The sequence below is a fragment of the Podarcis vaucheri genome, assembly GCF_965113315.1.
Source record: "Podarcis vaucheri genome assembly, chromosome: 10".
In the NCBI taxonomy this organism is placed as follows: domain Eukaryota; kingdom Metazoa; phylum Chordata; class Lepidosauria; order Squamata; family Lacertidae; genus Podarcis; species Podarcis vaucheri.
The window spans coordinates 39,427,664-39,448,493 of NC_138748.1; the positions used below are offsets into that span (position 1 = coordinate 39,427,664).

Genomic DNA, 20,830 nt, shown 5'->3' on the forward strand with positions numbered 1-20,830 from the left:
TTGCGGGGCACCACTGTACTTCTAAATAACAGTTGCTGGAGATCATGATTAGGAGAGTGGTGCTGTGCTTGTGGGTTTCCCAAAGACATAGTGAACAAAGAACACTGTCTTAGATAGACCTGATCCTGCAGAGCTTTTATGCTCTAAATCTGCAATCCTAGCTCTTCCACTTACTTGGGAGTAAGCCCCATTGAATTCAGTGGGACTTAACCTTTGAGTAGACATGGTTAGGATTGCAGCCTAAGCTATTGAAGACAACTTATTTAGCCCAGGGAGTTGGATATATCCTGGCCAAGCTGTCTGGGAGTGAACCCTCCTTGGAATGGCATCACCACTCTCACATATCTGTGCACCTTGAATCTTTCCAGTGCTAAATGAGAGGGCATCCTAGAATCATATACAATGTAGCAGAATGGCACAGTCAGGCTGGATTTGAAATCTGAGAAGGGGTGCTGCCTTCTTTCTGGGCATCTTTACACTCAGGCTACCTGCCAGTTTACTGCCACCTTGGTTGGTTAAGAGGATACTTCAGAGACTTCTGTATTGCTACACAAAACGCTAGAGAGTACTGTCATTTTGTGTAGGTCATGAGTGCAACTTTTCATGCTGCTATCACTATGAGGTTCTGCATTTGACTCAGTGGGTTCCATGCATCACAGAGGCTTCTGGGTTTGCATCTTTCCCCTTGTACATCGCAATGTTGCACCACATGTTGCAAGTTGCACCACATGTTGCTAGTTTCCACTGACAACTTCTGAATTGGAAGGCATGCCACACCAAATTACAGTTAGAGGATTGATTATAAGATTGTTGCAGCTTAAGAATCCTCAGTATAATTCAAGAGGGAGATACCAAGTTTAGAATTTGTCAAGTAACTGGCTAAATGTCACTTTAATATTGTGGACGTTCAGTTTGTCACTAGTGCGTAGTTATGTCCCCATAGGTGAGTTACATATTTAACAATGTTGCTATCTGTATAGTACATTATAGCACTACTCGCACTTCAACACCTGCGAGTCACGATAATGTAGTTTGGATCAGTAGTAGTTGCAGTTTTGATTTGATTTTTTGTATGACTTTGTTAGGTTTAATTTTTGCTTCTGAGTAAGGTTGCCATGAAATTAAGTTTTAGAAAAAATGAAGCATGTCCGTATATTATTATGAAATTTCCTTTTTATTTCAAAGGCATTAGAAGATGTATTTAACAGGCCTGTACATTCAGCCTGGGCTGAAGAATGTGAACCAAAAATCATGGATAACTTAATGTTAGTCAAAATGCATCTTATTATTTGCCTCTCTACAACATTAAACTGTGTTCCTGAAAAAGTGACAAGAACAGTGTATTGTATGGACAGTGAAATGATAAGAAAGGCAGGCAGAAACACTGATGCTTTCCAGAAAGGTACTGGCAAACAACAACGCGTGCGCTCTCTCTCTCTGAATTTTATTTTCACTCATTTAAGGTTTATAAAGCTTATAATGTCTGTGTAATGATTTTATTACCTTGCTTAGTATAATATTTCTTCTTACTAGAAAATACTTTGTTTAAAAAGTGCATGTACTGCTAAAGTCTATAAAAGGACCTAAATGTGCTTATCTTTGGCTGGTCATAATTTTTACCATTTTAAAGTTTTTATAATTAAAGTTTCAACTTTATTTGAATTCTTCTACATGTTATCTCCTGTAATGCTGGCAGAATGTATGGGCTTTAAGCCCATACCTATAGGAATTAAGAAAAAAACACCTCTAAGAGTGGTCTACTGCCTTCCCATCCAACACAACCCAGAACAAAGAGGAAAAGCAGTTTCCCTCCAGTTCTTCTGTCTTCTGCATCAGAATCCATCAGAAGTGTTCAGCTCCACTTAAAATAACCTGGGCCAGCTTATCAAGTGTTGTGATTTCTGATTCTTCCATGAAGAAGAGTGAACTGTGTGACTCTGTTCATCCTAAAAATGAATAACATTTAGATGACATCTCCTGCCTCTGCTAGGAAGAACAATGACTAAATTCACAAAAAATATAGGCTTGGATCCATTTACCTCAGGGTCATAAATCTCCAGAGGTTATATTAACAAGTTCTTTGCAATACCAAAGGGAGTAGTCTCCCACCTTCCAGGGAATTGGACAAAACGTATTTTAATGCTTCAGAACAAGTATCAGACACTCAACAGAGTGATATCCATTTGATAGTATTTCTGCATCACAAATAAATGTGGGATGTGGGTGGGGAACTCATTTTAGATTTGAAAGGCCTAAAATAATCCATCGGATTTCAGTCCTCTTCTCCCTATTTTTTTGAAAGTCACCAGCAGTCAACCAGCAAATTACATGGCACTAATAATAGCCCATACATTCTAGAGTTGCACAGGAGATAACACAAAAAGAACAACTCACAGGTGAGCACCCGGCTGCTTTCTGTGCTACTTTGTTTTGTTTAATTGCTTCAAATTTGACAGTGTATTTTATTCTTTGCAAAGGTTTTGTGCCTGGACCCGAAAAGCGAGACAGAAGTTTTATGATTTTGGAACTTGAAAAAAACAAAGATATCTTAAATATGGCTGTGCTAAAGGTAACAGTGTTGTTTTAAATGTGAACATAATTGCACTGCTCAGGAGCAAATTTACACATACTTTGGCCAGTGCTCCAGTTGCTCAGTTGGTGGGCATGGCAGAGGATTTCTGTGCATGTTATGTGGACTGGTATTGGGTGGTGCTTCCCTTGGGAGGAGTGCTGGGTGTTGGGTCTGGCTTCTCCTGCAGCTTTGGAGCTGCCTGGTTAGTCAGTTGCCTGCCAGTCACGTCCTGGCATCCCTAAATGTGGGCTAGTTCTGAGGTAAGGGTATATGTTAGAGCAGGGGTCTGCAACCTTTAAGACAAAAAGAGCCACTTGGACCCGTTTCCGAAGGAAAAAAAACCTGGGAGCCGCAAAACCATTGCGACATTTAAAACAAATATATCTTCGGAGCCGCGATCTGACAGTGGGCGGGAAGGTGACGTCGGGACGGTGCGTGACTCCCCCATGCGACGTCACAGCCAGTACAGCGCCCGCCACAGTGGGGAGTGTCGGGGTGCACAATGCGCCTCCTCCCCTCGCTAGTATCCGCCCCGGAGCCGCGGCAAAGGTGTAAAAGAGCCACATGCGGCTCCGGAGCCGCGGGTTGCAGACCCCTGTGTTAGAGCTTTAGGCAGAGAGGTGTTGGCCCTTTGCAAGAAATTCAAGCCATGTCTTCAAAGATAGAATTGGGAACACGCTCTTAAGTGTGCTCCTGATTTTTTGCAGCCGAATGTTGGCACTTGGAGAATTAGCTTCCTTTTTCTGTCACTCTGTAGTGTGACAGGAAAAGGTGCCAAATTAAAAAACAAACCAACAATGAGTTTGGCTGCAGAGAAAGAATCAGGAACACACTTAGCAACACCACTCATCCTCTGGTCGAATTCAGTTCCTCACCTCTGCTATAGCCCCTCAGCTGGCAGATCTTCAGTATACTCTGAATTAATGTAGATCAAGGCTGAAATCTATTTTTATTTCATTCCACTTCTTCAAGACAAAGTCCCATATAAAACCACAACCAAAACTGGCTCCCAGGCAATGGACTGGGAGCTGGTGACTAGAACTTAATATCTGATGATAGATGTCATGCATTTTTGTGATATGTATTCAGTTATAACCTACTAAAGATAAAATACAAAGTAAGAAATAATTATTTACTCCCTGTCTGTCAGCATTGGCTACTGTGGCCTACAAATGTGTGCAAAGTATAGGACAATTGTGTTTAAAGAATCAAATGTATAACTAGTCAGTACAACTGTTAATAATATTCAAGCATTTTACTGAATGTCTAGGATTCAAATATATATCCTAAATGTTGTATCAGAAGCAGTCCAAAATTGTGGATTCCAATGTAGAGTAGGCAGTAAGATTTTTCACGAACTTCTTATTAGTTCTTTGTAAACTGTTCAGTAATGGTGATCTATTATTTTAGGGGATTTTATTGGCAGAAGCTGAAGAAAGGATTAATTCAGTTCTCGAAATCATACAAAATAAATATGGCACATTGCTTTATGAGTGTTCAGCTTCAGAATTGGAGACTGTCATTGAAGCTAAGCTTCAGCTTGCAGCTATTGCTCAGCAAAGACTTCAAACAGCATTCAGGTAAAAAAAATAATCCAGTTTTCAGCAGCACATTTGTTATTTCCACTTCTTTTTAAAAAAAATTCTAGTGGAAAAACAGTGTCATTATGTTAACATTTTTTTTTTTTAAAGAAAAGCTGACTTTATCCAAAATGGGACAGTGGTCTGGAAATGCTTGCTTTCAAGAAAAGTTGAGACCATTGGCCCACACACATACTGTGCTGGTTGTAATCTGTGCTGATAAGAGGGCAGTTTGGTATCCATGTGCCTCGCTAATGGCTGGGTAGAGAAGGGGTGGATTCAGGTGGTAACAAGATGCTGCCACACAGTCACATTGAGTTAAAGCATTACTGACCTAGGTGTTGGTACTGTCATGGTCCAGGAGCCAGGAGACATCTCCAGAATACGTTCCAGTCATGACAAAAAAGTACACTATATGACTATGCCCTAGAACAGTTGGTCATGGAACTGACCTGAGGGGCAATGATCCTGCACTTAATCTATAGTAGCACTCAGGATCTGGTGATGATGAACCAATTGTTGATATACGGATTGTGAACAGTGACCAAAATGCTATCTAATTCAACTTTAAAAAAATTATTTTATTAAATTTCTCTCAGGCTTCCCCCTAAAGAACCCAGGGTGGCAAACAACAAAGCAGCAAAATGTTAGCTATTTCTGTTAAAAACTCCTGTGGTTTATACTATGTTTCCCCATGAATACAAACTAAATTGATGGCAGCTGATGTGGGTACCAGAAGTATTGCTTTAAAATAGGAAATACTTAAACTTCTTAAATGTTTAATGATATGTTTGCTTATCACAGTGCTGCTTTGGCCTTTTCTGCAATAAAACTTCTTCAAGATGCAACAATTTTCAAGAAATCACTTGATTCAATTAAAAAACCAGAGAGAAAAATAGAGGTATGTGTCAAAATATCTTGACAAGTTTATGATGATAAGGCACACAGAGCTAAAAAAATAAAAGTGCCTTAAAGTTATAGCCAACTCTGGAAAGCATATGTGATCCTTTTAGATTAATACATGTCTATTGTGTATTGTAACCCATTTAACTAGAAGCAGAACAATTGTTTTCATAAATAACTCAATATATGTACTAGATTACATTTTTCTGTACATTAATGATAAATTATTCTACAACAGAAGAATTGAGCAATGCACCCAGTTAGTTTATTTTTCCCATGTCTTTTAGATAAATGGTGATATAATTTATGTTGAAGATTCCAATCTGCTTCACAATGTAACAGCACGACAACATATGAATATACATATATGGCTGAGATGTCGTTTGGCATTAGTGACTGCGATGACAGCACAGGCACGAGGCATTGAAACTATGAAAGGTAGTATTTGACCTTAAAACTACTGTTAATTTGTTGGGGTCTTGGGTGTATGCTCTGTGGAAGCTCAGTCAAGTGGTTCAGCTAAACACAGAAAAGAGAATCTCTTCACAAATTCTTCACTCGAATCTACAGTTCCACCAGACAACCTTCAACAATTTCTGCAATCTCCTACCGCAACCCACTTAGCATTCTGTAACCTGAGCCCTTTTATACACAGTTACTTGCCAAATCTGCCCAGTAACACAGATAAGAGAGTCACAGGATGCCTGCAGCTGCATTCTGCGGAATGAATCGTCTGCTGACTCATGGAGAATTAACTGCATTCCTTAACATAATTCACCAAGATGTTTTGTCCTACTCACCCTAACACTTTTACTGTGATTATTACATCGTTCAAAAAGGTTCTTCCTACTTAGGTAGCACTCAACTCCAGCTGCATCTTGCAAGCACTGTATATAAAGCTGCATTACTAAAAGCAAATGTGGCCTTCCTTTTAGTACATTCATGGTTAGGAAATCAGGCAGCACTACATCTGCGCTAAATCACTATAGTGAAGGCAATGCAATACTCACAGGATCTTGATCATGTTTGTCAATATCTTTAAGTAAAAAAACAATAGATGCTAATATGCATGCTTGAAATGTTATATTATTAACATATTAAATGTTCCATTATCATTTGTTAGTATTACGATAATTGAAAATTGTATGTGCTGCTGTTTGGGAAAATAATGTGTATACTGATGGAGGTGCATTTCTGCTTATTTGAGAAAATGAATTGAAGGAGTGCTCAAGTCTGATTGGTGAGGTACAAATGGAAGCGGAGGAATTCAATGATGTTGAGACACTTGCCGAAATTACAATGCAAGCTGTTATGCTTGGCCTGCAAGAAGGAAAACCAGTGGCTGACATTAAGTGTTGTTTACAGGTTTGGACTCAAAACTGATTTATGAACTCTTTCCCAGTAAAATTGGTGTAAAAAACATTAATTCTGACACAATTCATGGATTTATTTTAGCTTAGTGTCTTAATATAAAGTGTGGTGTCCAACTAATTGTTATTCAGAATAGACCCATTGAAAGTAATAAACATGACTAAGTTAGATCCATAGAATTTTTTATTTTATTTTTTGCATTTTTCCATTCCATGCATTTGCTTCCTTTGCTGTGTCATTCTAGTTTTTCTTATCACCTCTTTTAAACATCTAGTACAACATCTAATAGGGACACGGGTGGTGCTGTGGGTTAAACCACAGAGCCTAGGACTTGCCGATCAGAAGGTTGGTGGTTCGAATCCCCGTAACGGGGTGAGCTCCCGTTGCTTGGTCCCTGCTCCTGCCAACCTAGCAGTTCGAAAGCACGTCAAAGTGCAAGTCGATAAATAGGTACCGCTCCGGCGGGAAGGTAAACGGCATTTCCATGCGCTGCTCTGGTTCGCCAGAAGCAGCTTAGTCATGCTGGCCACATGACCCGGAAGCTGTACGCCAGCTCCCTCAGCCAATAAAGCGAGATGAGCGCCGCAACCCCAGAGTCGGCCCCGACTGGACCTAATGGTCAGGGGTCCCTTTACCTTTTACAACATCTAATAGAATAGTAGGTACCTATTACAACCATAGAACATCTCTAGTCACGTCCCATCATATGAAGACTTCCCAGCTTGTCTTTCCTTGACATCCTAGATTTTCATTTAATTTTTCTGCATCTGCTTGGTTTGTGTTTCCTCCGCTTTTTGAGAAACATGAACTGCACATGAATGTATTCTGTTATGTTTTTATAGAATGTAATCAGGTTTCTTGAAGAAAAGACTCTGATTTCTCCACCAGCTTCTTTAACACTAGTGCAGAGTATGCTTCTGCTGACTGACATAATGAAAACACAAGCAGGAGAGGATTCAGATAATCAGACGTCTAAAACTGATCAAATGGATGTATTAATTATGGCACACACAATTGTTGTCCAACAGGTGAGTGCATTCTGATGATTTAATGCTAGTTTAAATTTGTCATAGAGTTTACTGTCTTATTACGGTGTAAAGGTATACACAAGTCCATGCAATATGGAAAGACCATGCTGAAGTTCTGGGGGTAAAAACAACAACTCCGTCTGTCTTTAGTGCCACACTATATGTGATATTAAATGTGAGGTGGGTGTTGGTTATTCAGTGGGATCAGAGGGAATTTAACTCTCAGTGTGAGAGGGAATTTCTTTCTTCCCTTGCTATAGTTCTGAGGAAAACCCCAATGAAGGATTTCCTCTTTCCCAATGAAAATATTAGATTCATTAGGATGACAACAGGTGAGAAATGAGTTAAATTTCTACACCATGCATGCACATTAGATACAAGATGCATTTAGTGTCAGGTGTAGCTTGGCTCTTAAAATGTGATCATGTAGGAAGCAATGTCAAATGCCATGGGGCAAAGAATGGAGTCAATTTTGACTCGGCTCCTTGGGATTTAATAGGCTCAGTTTAGATGAGAGAAGGCTACTATTGGGATGAATCCAACATTTTTGGATCCCAGCTGTTCCCTTCAGAATGCAGGCTTGCAGTCATTGCTCATCAGCTGATAGGCAGTGAGTTCCAGCCTGTTGGATTGGCTGTGTCACCGAGCTTCCAGTGGGAAAGCAGGCATGAAGTCACTGTCAGCTGATGGGTGGTGACATCAAGCTTGCTGATCAGCAACACTTCAAAGCACCAGCCAGGACTCTTTGCAAGCCCTGTGAGGTCCCAACAATCTTCATTTCACATCATTGTCCAGTTTGTCGCATAGGATTCTCCACCCTGACTTAAATCCGCATTCCTTTACTAGCTTGCAATGAACTGTCATAGACTGGCTGGATGCAGAAGAGTAGTGGGGGGCACAAGGTGTGGAATCCCCAGGGGGAGAAGACTCAGAGCCAGGGGACTGGTGGTGGGGTGGCAATGAATGGTCAGAGGGGGAAGAGGGAGCAGACTGGGAGGAGGTGGTGTCGGAAGCTGAAGAGGTAACAGGGTTTAGTGAGCAGGAAGAGTCTGTGGCAGAGAGCAGCCTAGAATCAGAGGCAGAAGTGGGGGCTGGAGAGGAGGTGGGCCAGGAGGCAGAGATGAGGCAGGCTGCTGAAGAAGCCAGGGGTTCTCCCTCTCCTGGTGCGACCAGCTCCCCTCCCACCTGGTCTCCCAGAACCAGAAGAAGTATGAAGAGGGTGGAGCAAAGAAAGGCAAGACAATGAAGTCTCAGATTGCTTGGGAAGAACTTGGTAGAGGAGGAGCCCTCATTGGGGCACGATCTACTGGGGAGAGTTGCTGTGCTCACTAGGTCTGGCCTCCTGAGCTGTCTTTTTCTTTGAATAAAGAGTTAACCTCTCTGATGCTATGTGAGTTACTGCTGACTTGCTCCCGACACCCATTCCTGGCATGAATGGAGCATTTGTTCCAGCAGCACAATCCTTAATAACTCTGAAATCTCTGAATTCAAAAGACCTAATAACAGTGACAATTGCAGGGATCTGTTTGTATAAGAGTAATCGGATTAGCAAATTTTCATTACTAAATCACACTTTTCAACAGTTATATATTTTGGGACAATTACTTGAAAAACCTACAGCTGATCCTACACTGATAACTCTACTGGAGCCTTTGAAAAACATATACCTGCCACATATCAGATTACTGGCAAAAGTCAAACTGAGAATTGGTAAGGAAATTTAAGCGTCCTACAAAACATTTTATTATTTATAAAGCACATCTGATATCCAGGTACTACAATATATTTCAGTTATGTTAATTGCAACTTTAAATACATAAATATTTTTTTCCTGGAATCTGTAATGGAAAGATACTAAAAATATAAATTGTAAAGCAACAGTTTAAACTATAGTTATTGTTGGCTATACTCAAATAATGAGACTAGGTTAGGAATATATACAGTTCTGTTTTTGTTGGCTGTCACAGTTTAGTCTAGGACAGGCTTCCTCAACCTTGGCCCTCCAGATGTTTTTTGGCCTACAACTCCCATGATCCCTAGCTAGCAGGACCAGTGGTCAGGGATCATGGGAATTGTCATCTCAAAACATCTGGAAGGCCGAAGTTGAGGAAGCCTGGTCTAGGATGTCTAGGATTACTGCTCTTCAAATGAGAAATTGTAGTAAGGTTTATTGGTTTGTTGTCATCTAAATATTGCACTTACTATAACTTGCCTTTTTCAGCTGCCTTGCATATGCTCGCATGTAGAACTATAAATATATCTGCAGTCAATTTAGTGCTAATGTGAGAGATCTCAAAATATTGAGATATATAGTGACATTCACAGCATGTTTAATTTTTGTTGTCAGCTACTCAGACATACTTTTTGGCTCTTATTTTTTTAAAAAAAGAAAAGGGAATGTATTTTATTTTTCACAATATTTGATTTTTGTTCTTCATTGGGTAACACTTTCTTGCAAGTATTTCTTGATTTCTGTTTCTTGATTTCTAGCACATTCATTGACTCTAGAATTATCTTGCATGTCTAAACCACAATCTGAGTTCCAGTGGGTAAAAGCCCTCCGGCATACAGAAACAGCACTGGACCTATGTGCTGCTTCAGTGAGACGAGAGTTTGATCTGGAAGCAGAACTTCTTTTTCGGAAAGGTAATATGCAGCTCATATCCCCACAGTATTTCTATACCTGTGTTGTGTACATTGTACATAGGGGCCTCAGAGGGCATTATATTGTGCTTTTTTTAAAGAAAAAAAAAAACCAGGCCCCCCTGATATCTTCATATGCCGCCTGGTTGCAAAACATTGCTATTGAGCATTTTCTGCATTAGCTTGTCAGATTAATTTGTGTGTCTCTTTTTTTCTATTTAGGGAAGATAGAACGACAAATTGATTGTATGGGTGTTAATAAATCAACAGTAGCTGTTGAGAGTTTGCTGGATGCCATAAAGTTAAGTCTTGGTAGTTACCAAAATTTTGGGTAAGCAGCTTTTCAAATTATTTTACCTGTGTGTTTTGAATTGGTGTTTTTATTGTCCTTTTCTATCCTGCCCCCCTTACTTAGAAGCCAGCCTCTTATTTATTTTACAAAATTTATACACCACTTGATTGTAGGAAAACCCTCTCAAAGTGGTTTCAGTACTTACCCCCAAGTAAGGATGCAAGGACGGATGTCCTTTTTCTACAGTGCAACTTGTAAATTGTGTTCTTATCCACCAGCTCTGATGCACATCTGGAGCCCTTATGGGCGTTGCTGAGCTGTGGTCTCAGAGAGGCATGTTTTTTTAAAAAATTGTTGGTTAATGATCTGAATGTCTGGATTTCCCACCAAACACACAGACAATTTCCCAACATAGCATGGGTACATCTTGAAGTGCTCAGCATGCTATGTGCAAATCCTAAGGAAGGTTTATTCAGGAACTAAATGGAATGTAAGGTTTCTTGGATGTAAGGGTGTTTACACACAGAGGCTTAAAGTGGATTTCATGCATCACAGGTGTGCATGTTTGTTTGTTTGTGTCATCCATGTGCCAGTGTCCTCATCCAAGAGGCAGTCCTCACTTGCCCTCCATTTAATTTGGATTTTCCTAATCCACTGATAATGCAGTAAAGAGGGGGAAAAATCCCATTTAAGATTGCATTTAGTGTGGTGTGGATACATTGAAGTGCATTGTGTGGGTGTTTCCCCTGCATTGTGGTGACATGCAAAATGTCATGCCCCGGCTTCTGTTTGCTTGTTGCCAGAGCACAACCTAGCCACTTTGTTTCTATAATGATTTGTGTAAAGTTATGTTACAAGCTTTGTGGGCTTGTTTGTTTGCTTTGCAGATTGATTAGAAAATCATACATGGAGGTAGCATTGCTATATTTTTATTTAATTACAAACAAGGAGGAATCTCCAACTTCTGGTTCACTGAAGGGAAGAACATTTAAACCAAGGGTATGTACCATTTGTCTTCGACTAAAGGCATGTGCATACAGTAGCTTTAGTTCACAAAAAATGCCTGAACATGGCCACTGACAGTGCTCTAACCATATCAAAGTAAGTCTTATTGAATTTAATGAGGCTTGTTCCCAGGTAAGTGGGGATAGATCAAGATTTTTATTTTGCATGAATTTGTCAAACATTTATTCCCAATGAACTATGACAGCTATGTTGACCCCTGCAATCTCTTGTTTGTCTTGTGGAGTTTAGCAATCAGATCTATTGAATCACTACATCCAAACCCCAATGAAGTGCTTGTGTAGTTATACTAGTCCTTTATTATAACAACTGTTTCCTTATTATGTGTAAAATTGTGGTAAAAAGCAGTCTCAAAAACAATGAAAGACTGTTTAAATTCCTGAACGCTGAAAGACCTCTCCTGTTTTGGACCCCCAGTAATTTCCCATGAATTAAGCAACTAAGTCAAATGTTTCAGCTTTGATTCTCTGTAGCTATGCACAAAATTTAGAAGTGTTGTAGTTTTATCATATTATATATGGGAACAACAACCTTTGTTTTTTGTCTTCATTCATTTTAGCGTTCTTGTTGTCATGTTTTTCTGAACAAAGAAACTGATACCGTATTCTTTGAGCATATATCACTCCTATCTCCCCCTTTTTCTCACTGTCACCACAAAACAAAGAACTGGATTATAAAGTACTGTAATACTTCTATTCTTCAGGTGCACATGTTTAGACCTGGCATGCCATTTACTCTACCTGCTTGTCTTTTTTTTAATGCACAAATTTTAAGGGGCCAAGTGTATTAGAGGAAATGCCAGGAGGTGTAGCTTTCCATGCAAACAGAAATTCCCTCTTCTGCACAATTACTAATGATGCAGGAGTTCTGTCCTCTTTTGCATGTGGCTGCTGTGCCAAGTTTATACCTCCAAAACAAGCCATCCGAATAGCTATTTCGGTCAAGATAGAGAGACTGCAGTTTAAGATTTTATATCAACTTGCCTGGGAGTAATTCCTATTGCACTCATTGGGGGTTTACTTTGGAGTCAACATGCATAGGACAGCACCATAAAGAAATAAGAATTATTTTTTTTTCATGACGTTCCAGAAGTTTTTACAGTATATTGTGTTGTTTAAAAATGCTTTCCCATAATATATTGATTCCCTCCCCCCCAAAAAAAACTAAATTTGAACTTGCGTTAAATTTAGGCTGTCAGCAGACGTGTTAGTTCGGAAGAAATTACAGCCCTGGAAATGTACAGGGTGCAGGCCTGGATTGCAATACGAGCTGCTGCACAGGTTTGGGGCTTATTTTTGTAATCTTACTTATAGTTCTTTAATAATTATTAATTTGACCTACAGAGGAAAAAACCAAACATTCTACAGTTTACATTATAGGAAGGAAGAACGATAGGGTGATGATGGCAACACTTAACAATTTTCAGTGTAATCCTCTGTTCTTTCAATATTAGTCAATATCTTTTGTATTTTTGGGAAATGGCAAAAACTTGAGCAAGAGCAACAATTAATTTCAGTAATATGACCATTAATGCTGATTTCAAATTGTAATTATAAATGAGTGATTTTTAAGTATCCCATGACTCCCTGGGAGGAAGGATAAATGTGACCGAGTTCAGTTTAAAGGTGGATCTCCTTAACTCATAGTGATTCCCCCAAATTTGCACTTTTCTGAATTTTGAAATGCAGTTCTCCAGCCAAGCAATGAGTAGAAAAATGCACATACTAAGGTAAAGTGCATATAAAAATCAATTTATTCATGAAAATAACAGGGAACCTAGAAGCAGTTATTTCCCATACCTAGAATGTCATAAGACTCTGGCGGTAATGGAAATGGTCGTTAGCAGATTAATACACTGTATGGGCCTAGACTGAGAGGTTTTATTCTTGTGCAAATGCACCTAGGAGGTTAAAGGCAGTAAAGGAGGAACAAAATCACCCTACTGTTGCATTGCTTGCTTTTGGTTAAGTGCCTTATATGCATGCACGTCTGTCTATCATGTAGTTTGGCACCTGTGCAATGTAGGTAGATAGGTCTGATTCGAAATTGCTTGTATAATAATTAAATTATCAGTGACAGTGATACAGCATAAGTCAAAATAACACAGAGCATTTCTACAGCCATTTATATTATATATATATATTGTGTATTTATTTTTACTGCTAATTTTCTGATTTACAGTTTTAAAGCTACTACATATTACAATGAGTTAAATCTGATCAAATACATCTTGATTCTAGGTCAGTGAAGCTATTCTGACTTCACAGCAATTAATTGGAAAGAAGCCTGTTAAATTGTATAACATGAGACAGAGAGCTCAAGAAAACATGCCGGAATTTGCTCTGCTGGACCTCAGTTCTTCCTACAAGGACTTTTTGTCTGGTATTTGTCTGTTAGCCTTGTGTTATTCTACAGAACGTATGTTACTGAGTGACTGAAAAAAGCCATACGAAGATGGCAGATTTGGCAGGTGTATTTTTAAAATATCTACTTTCACATATACCACAAGAACAGCACCTGCACAAAAAGGGATCACCATATTCCATAAGACATTAAGTACGAGTTATCATACAAAAAAGTGAGGTACAAATGCCAAAATAAATAGCAGAACTGTTTTTCTCTCTCCCTGTAGATGAGCACACAGGCATCACACCAGGGTGCTGCAAAATGTCTCTCCAACCTGCTCCCTCTGTTCAATCAGGGACCAAGCAGAGGAGGCAGGCTGGATAGCAATATGGGAGACAGTGTTCCAGAATGGGCTGGTGTGTTTCCTGTGTGCATGCTATGTGGCAACATGGTACTGTTAAGCCAAGCGATAGTCAATAAGCTCACCACCCGTATCTCAGGTTGTGAGGTATAGAGTACTATGTGGCAGTGAAATGTCATGGTGTGTAATGTGTAAACCAGTGCCTAGCTAAAGATAGTATGCACCAGCTACTGCTGAGTGCTTTTGAGCCTCTTTTGGCACAGCATCCTGTGCCCTAATCTGTGATTGATCAATTCATAAATTAGCACCTTTTAGCTCTATTTCTGGTTTCAGCTGCAGTTAGGAGGAGGAATAAAACAATTGCAGTATAGGAGTTGAAATGAACACACAGCTGAGCAGAGTTTGACACAGAGAGAGCATGATCAAATAAGTGTCTGTTCCAAGACATGTGCAGAGTGGATTAAAGTAAACAGCTGAAACATAGATTACCAAATCGCTTATTACAAGGGAAAGCAAAAAGTTCTCAGGGTCATTAGCCAATGGAAGAAAATAAATTAGGGGTTTCACCACATTTTGATGCATTCCTACAGGTAATAAACTGGCCCATACAAATCCCTCATTGGTTCAGGAGTGCTATCACACTGTAGTAATTAATGGATCATCAAACTTCAGAAAGTTTGATCTAAAGTACAATGGGTTGATAATATAAAGAAAACAAAGCAAATGGGAAATTTTCCAATTTTCAACTGGTTTAAAATATGGGATTGTTATAAAAGGCTACTAAGACCAAATATTTCACCACTTAAAATTGTTATTTGACTTTGAAATAGATATTGATCATGGTGTTAAAATGTGACAGGAAACCAGATTCCCCCCCCCCATATATTATTGTATTGAAGTACTTAGAGCACGGGTGTCAAACACAAGGCCCGCGGGCCGAATCCGGCCCGCCAGACCTCGTCATGTGGCCCGTGTAGCCGCCAGCCCAGCCTGCCCGCTTCCCCCTGCGAGGCGGCGCTCTGTGGGCAGGGACGGGGGGCTGGAAGGTGGGCGGTGGAGAAAGCGAAGGCGCTCTCTTCCCGCGCCGTTACTCGGCCGGCCTGAGAGAAATTTCTGAGGTGGCGGCGGCGGCCTTCATCCAGGCTCAGGGGCGGGACTTTGCCCTCCCGGCGGCCTGGAGCATCTGGAGCTGGGGCGGCTGCGGGACCCGCCAGGCAGCAGCAGCATCGGCGTCGGCGCTTCTTCTCCTTCTCCTCCTTCGTCTTGCTCGCCGCCGCTGCCGCCGCCGCTCTCGTCTTGCTCAAGGCAGGCCTGGAGCCAGGTCAACCCGGGCTTCGAGCCCGAGGAGGAGGCGGGCGAAGCGGCCAGGGCGGCTGGCGGGAGCGCGGCGGCGGGGCCCGTGCTGCAGATGGGCGTGGTGGAGTGGGGCTGAGGAGGGGCGCCTTCGATGGCCGACGCCCGGGAAGGCCCGCCGAGAACGGGAGGCAGCGGGGGCGCAGGCGGCGCGGTGAAAAGGAGGAAGGTGGAGGGGAAGGCGAAGGCCAGCGGCCTTGCTCTGCCGGAGGCGCCTCGACGCCGATGCTGCATTTCCCTCACGAGGAGACGGGCGAGGAGGTCGCCTCGCAGCCGCCGCCGCCTCGCTGCCTCGCCTGGGCCAAAGGGATGGCGCACCGCTTGCGAGGTGAATCGCCTTTAGCACACCTTTGATTCCCTTGTTGTCTGTTTCGGGGGCCTAATCCAGCCCCTTCGGCAGTTTATGGGGTAAAAGCCTCAAAAAAAAAAAACCCTCAACAACTTCAACCCTAAAAAAACCCCTCAACAATTTCAATCCTAAAAAAGGCGCAACAACTTTGGTTGGCCCTCACAGCCCTTCACTTCATCAAATCTGGCCCTCCTTGAAAAAAGCTTGGGCACCACTGACTTAGAGGATTTTTTGTTCCATGCACACTGATTGCACTGTTATTAATTAAGTAATAATCAACAGTAAACCCACAATAACTAGAAATGTCTTGATGGGGCTCCATTGTCTTACAGTTGGTTTCAATTTATTTTATGCTAAACTGTGCACAATGTGGAACTTAAAAAACAGCAACTAATTGATGTCAGGTTTTTTGTGTGTATTATTGAGAGCTGGAATTGTGAAACATGTATTTTGCTTTCCAGAAGGATATGACGTTTGCTACAAAGTTCCTGTGATGACTTTGCCACATGAAGATAAAGCAGAAAGTGATGGAGCTGAAAGCGCTCCTCTTGAAGACGTTCAGTGCAAATTGAAGATACCCTGGGTCCATGTAATTCGCTACAATACTTACTTAACCAGACACTTGAACTTGAGCCCCATGCTTGGTAGGAAGTATCTCTTTTTAGAAAGACTATTGTCTTAGCGTGCTGTGCACAGACAACTGTTTTTCTGGAATTATTTCCGTATTGCTTTTATCATAGTATTTTATTTATTTATTATATTTTATTGAAAATTTTCAGTGGAATAATAAAGTGAAAGAAAAAGACACTTACAATACAATGCAATATGTAGCTATATAAGTAATGCTATTATTCCAATGAGTATACAATTGCTTTTACCTTAGTATTGACAGTCACCCTACATCTGTGTCTTGAATATTATTCAGTATAATGGTGGGAGGGGCATCTCGGTCTACCCCTGATGTAGACACTACTGAACTAGGTGGACCAATGGTCTCAATCAGGGTAAGGCAGCTTCTTATGTTCCTATAAGAAAAAGTAGGCCTGGTCCCACCCCAAACGTGAATATTCTTAAAATGCCTGGAGTGTGGAACAGTTCCCTGATTAAAGGTCTCAGAAAGCCTGGTGCCTAGCCTGCCAGTAACAATATTAATTTCGTAGCAGGTCTATATGACAAACTTGTTCACTGGAGTTAGTACGAACTAGTGATATCTGAAATGTCCTGGTTCAGAAAACAATGAATAGTAGTAGCGGTGGTGGTTTCTGCATATAACAGTATGGATTTTTGAGACATACAGAAACGAACAATGGCTTGCTTGTTTGACATCATTTGGTCCACAGCTTAAGAAAGAAAATGATGCAGAGTGGGGAAATGGTTATTGCAGAGAGATAAAAATGATACTACGAATAATAAGATCATGATTTGTTTAGTGTTTATAATGTGTGCGTATTATGAATTGGAGTAGAAATAGTCATGAATTATCTTCTCGTCACAGCTGTTCCAAAAGCAGGTGCAGGCTTATTTGCTAAAGAAGATGTGCTGTTCACTTCAGTGTTTGACACAACAGTTACCCTGCGCTTAGCAGAATTGCATTCATTCTTAAAAACCTATCTGCTTATATATTCTGGCTGCTGCCTTCAAGAACCTCCGAAACAGCTATATGGTTTTGAAAAACCTTGCTATAGTATGACTGTGCTTGGAAAGGTAATTTGTTAATAGTACTTAAAAAATATTTTTAAGCATTTACTTTCTGTATTTATGGCCCCTTCCTACGAAATATTAAAGGCGTCTTACAATCAAAATAATACAGAATAATAAAAACCACGAGTGATTACCAACACTGGTGATACTCAGAAAAGGCCCATTCATTTTCCTGCCATGAGGAAAGCTCTTCAGAAATCAGACATATTGTGGAATTTTTGCTTGGCTTCTTCTGAGCAAACAAATGTGTATGGTTTTTCAAACAAGTTTTATATTGGGAGAAAAACTTGAACAAAGATAAACTTATGCTTAATTATTATAATTTTAGTCACTCTCAGGAGCACTGTTACCAAAAAGACAAACATCATGGAAATTACCTGCCAGCCTTGCTTGTAGCTCTGAGATGGACATTCATTCAGACAACAAGGCAACCAGTACTCCCATCAGGGAACTCTGTGTGCAGTGGTACCTTCCATCTTTGGAAAGGTCATTGAAAGAAGGGGAAACTATGGTAAGATTACAGAATTGGTGCTCTCTTTGAACATAAAGCATGAACTCCTTACATGGAGTAAAGTAAGGCTGTGGGTTGTGCCTGATGCTGCATTCCTTTCTAATTAAATCAAACACTGATTGATGTAGAATAAAAATACAAAAAGCTAAACCAATTTAAGTAAATGTGGGATTCTTTAATTTATCTCATTCCCTTGGTTAAGAATTGGTCTCCTGCTGAATTAGTTATATAGTAAACCCAACACAAGAAAATATTTCTAGCAGACTGTTAAAGTAAATCAAACTGTTCACACTCTCACAAGGATCCAAAGGCCTATGTAGAAATGTGTGTCTTAAGCAACCTACAGAACTAAAGTAGAGAAGATGTTTGATGCAGGGGGCTTCAGACGTTAGATAAGATTTTCTACATTCTGTTATTCAACCAGAAGTATACCAAAGCAATCTGCTGGGTGGAGAATTAGGTACCAATTCTACAAATACATTTTCTTTAGTTTTTAGCTTACAACATATAGTGTGTCCATCTATGGACTAATCTAAATGTCATTTCTACAAGGATAATAAACATCTAATTGAGGTGTTATTTCTATACCTATTTCTATTATATATCTTTCCTTTCTTTGTGTAGGTTTTGTTTGTCTATGCTTATAATACAAAAGCAGTCAAAATTACCAACATCAAGTCTTTCAATTCAGCCAATGTGTATTGTGGTTATTTGTGGATCCCACTGAACAGGTAACTTAATGTATTAATTTTGCTGCATGTTATATTGTATGTGAAAGAACATTTTTGTGCATGCTCTGGGTAGTTTGTGTTAAAATATTGCCTTCCACTTCTTCTCCTCCAAAACCTTCCCCTTCCTCTTTTATTCTCCTTCTGAGAAGTTCAGTGAGCAAGAGGCCCAGTCCACGCCTTCTGGATTGTTTGTCACCATCTCTCTCTCTCCCCCCCCCCTCCCCATTTCTGTCAACCAGTGCCATACAAAAACACTGCTATAATTATGCACAAAGGGAAGCAAAGAAAACCATCTTAGTAAAGAATTTATTTTTATTACCCAATGAAGTATATTTTACTTTGTATGTATACAGTACAGTGGTACTTTGGGTTACAGACGCTTCAGGTTTCAGACTCTGCAAACCCAGAAATAGTACCTCGGGTTAAGAACTTTGCTTCAGGATGAGAACAGAAATCATGCGGCAGCGGCAGCGGGAGGCCCCATTAGCTAAAGTGGTACCTCAGGTTAAGAACAGTTTCAGGTTAAGAATGGACCACCAGAATGAATTAAGTTCTTAACCCGAGGTACCACTGTAATGATAGTGCAATTGTATTGTGTTAACATTTTTTTTTCTTTTTTTTAGTGTTATTGCTGTACGTGAAAAGCTGTCTGATCTTAAGCTACAAATTGAAATGTTAATGCAAACTGTGAAGACTTCTCAATTAGAAAGTGAAACAGAGAGACATTCAAGTTCAGCGAAAACCGTGGCAAAGGTGCCACTTGATGAAAAAACCAGGGTATATAAAAATTGATAATTCAGGAAGCACTCCTACAACAGTCAATGAGTGTGGCATTTATTTGTATTTTGTGATGCTGTGAAGTTATGAAGAGTAACTGCACATGGCAATTGCAATAACTTCCATTCACTGCAAGGCAGAATTAACCTTTCCTACCATACATTTTAACCATCTTCCATTTGCTTCTTCCTTTTCTGTAGGGGGATTGCTAAAACATATAATACAGGCAATATGCTACGTTTCCAAATTCCCCCATACTTGGGAGTAACCCTGATGTGAGCACTATGTTTTAAGAGACCATTATGACTAAACAACAACAACAATTCTTTCTGACAAAGGCAGCTAAACTAATGATTGTTAGAAAGCAACGTAGTTGCTGAAAACTACTAAAAAAGAGGTTGCTCCCAAGATGCTTGCCCTATTCAGAGTAAAATTATATGTAACATTAAAGGCATGCCTGTCTCACATGCTTTGGATTACCCATATTTTTTCTTTATAAAACGCACCTGTCTGCTCCCTGATCTGGATAAGAACTGTGATGTGGGGAGGGGACATTCTGACTGTCTTCCAGAGGGCATTCCACATCCTTTGGGATGGTGCCTCCTACTGGAACTTCTACTCATTTTCTTATCCGATGGATCCTTATTTCATTAGAAGCCTTTGGTGATATACTTTGGACACATCCACACCAAATATTTTAAGCACATGGCTTCCCCCAGCGAATCCTGGATACTGTAGTAGTTAAGGATGCTGGGAATTGTAGCTCTGTGGGCGCTTTGAAAAGCCAAGCATACAGTGCCTACCAGATCACTCCTGTCTGCATGCTTGTTGTGTTGAAATGGTAAAAGAAAACTTAAAAGGTTAGTGAGGCAGAATTTACCTTTACAGAATGCTAATCCTCTAGACATTATTGGGATAGCACCTCCCACTGGAACTCATAGGCAGAGCCAAACAATCTGCCATTGTCAGATCAGTTCCTGGTGCAACTAGACTTCTCCACGACCCTTTCCCTCTGCAAGGAGCTTATGGGAAATGGTTTTTACTTTTTTTGTCAGCCATAATTCTTAGACTTTTTGTTAGCAAAACCATATTCACTTTTGTTTTAAAAAAATCAAGAGAGACAAGTCTAGAAATTTCCTTGTGATCTGTTTGCGATAACATCAGTGGAGTGGAGTGTTGCCAGTACAGTTGTTGTATGATGAATGCCAAGGAAAAAGTAGACATTTATTTTCAGAGTAGGAGACATTTATCATGTGACACTTTTTCTTCAATATCTATTTTAATAAATG

General features: G+C 40.2%; 1 protein-coding gene across 2 annotated transcripts in view; it reads left to right on the forward strand.

Moving 5' to 3' along the window:
- CFAP54 (cilia and flagella associated protein 54) overlaps nt 1-20,830 on the forward strand; it is a 102,066-nt gene that overhangs the window by 78,024 nt on the left and 3,212 nt on the right. For both annotated transcript variants that reach the window (XM_082240752.1, XM_082240753.1), the window contains 18 exons: nt 1,186-1,402; nt 2,478-2,569; nt 3,983-4,152; nt 4,957-5,053; nt 5,343-5,493; nt 6,263-6,420; nt 7,269-7,454; nt 9,038-9,164; nt 9,945-10,100; nt 10,320-10,428; nt 11,277-11,388; nt 12,603-12,692; nt 13,653-13,794; nt 16,283-16,465; nt 17,317-17,525; nt 17,851-18,033; nt 18,658-18,764; nt 19,388-19,541. In XM_082240752.1, coding sequence (XP_082096878.1) covers nt 1,186-1,402; nt 2,478-2,569; nt 3,983-4,152; nt 4,957-5,053; nt 5,343-5,493; nt 6,263-6,420; nt 7,269-7,454; nt 9,038-9,164; nt 9,945-10,100; nt 10,320-10,428; nt 11,277-11,388; nt 12,603-12,692; nt 13,653-13,794; nt 16,283-16,465; nt 17,317-17,525; nt 17,851-18,033; nt 18,658-18,764; nt 19,388-19,541 — 2,643 coding nt within the window. The remainder of the gene's footprint in view (nt 1-1,185; nt 1,403-2,477; nt 2,570-3,982; nt 4,153-4,956; nt 5,054-5,342; nt 5,494-6,262; nt 6,421-7,268; nt 7,455-9,037; nt 9,165-9,944; nt 10,101-10,319; nt 10,429-11,276; nt 11,389-12,602; nt 12,693-13,652; nt 13,795-16,282; nt 16,466-17,316; nt 17,526-17,850; nt 18,034-18,657; nt 18,765-19,387; nt 19,542-20,830) is intronic.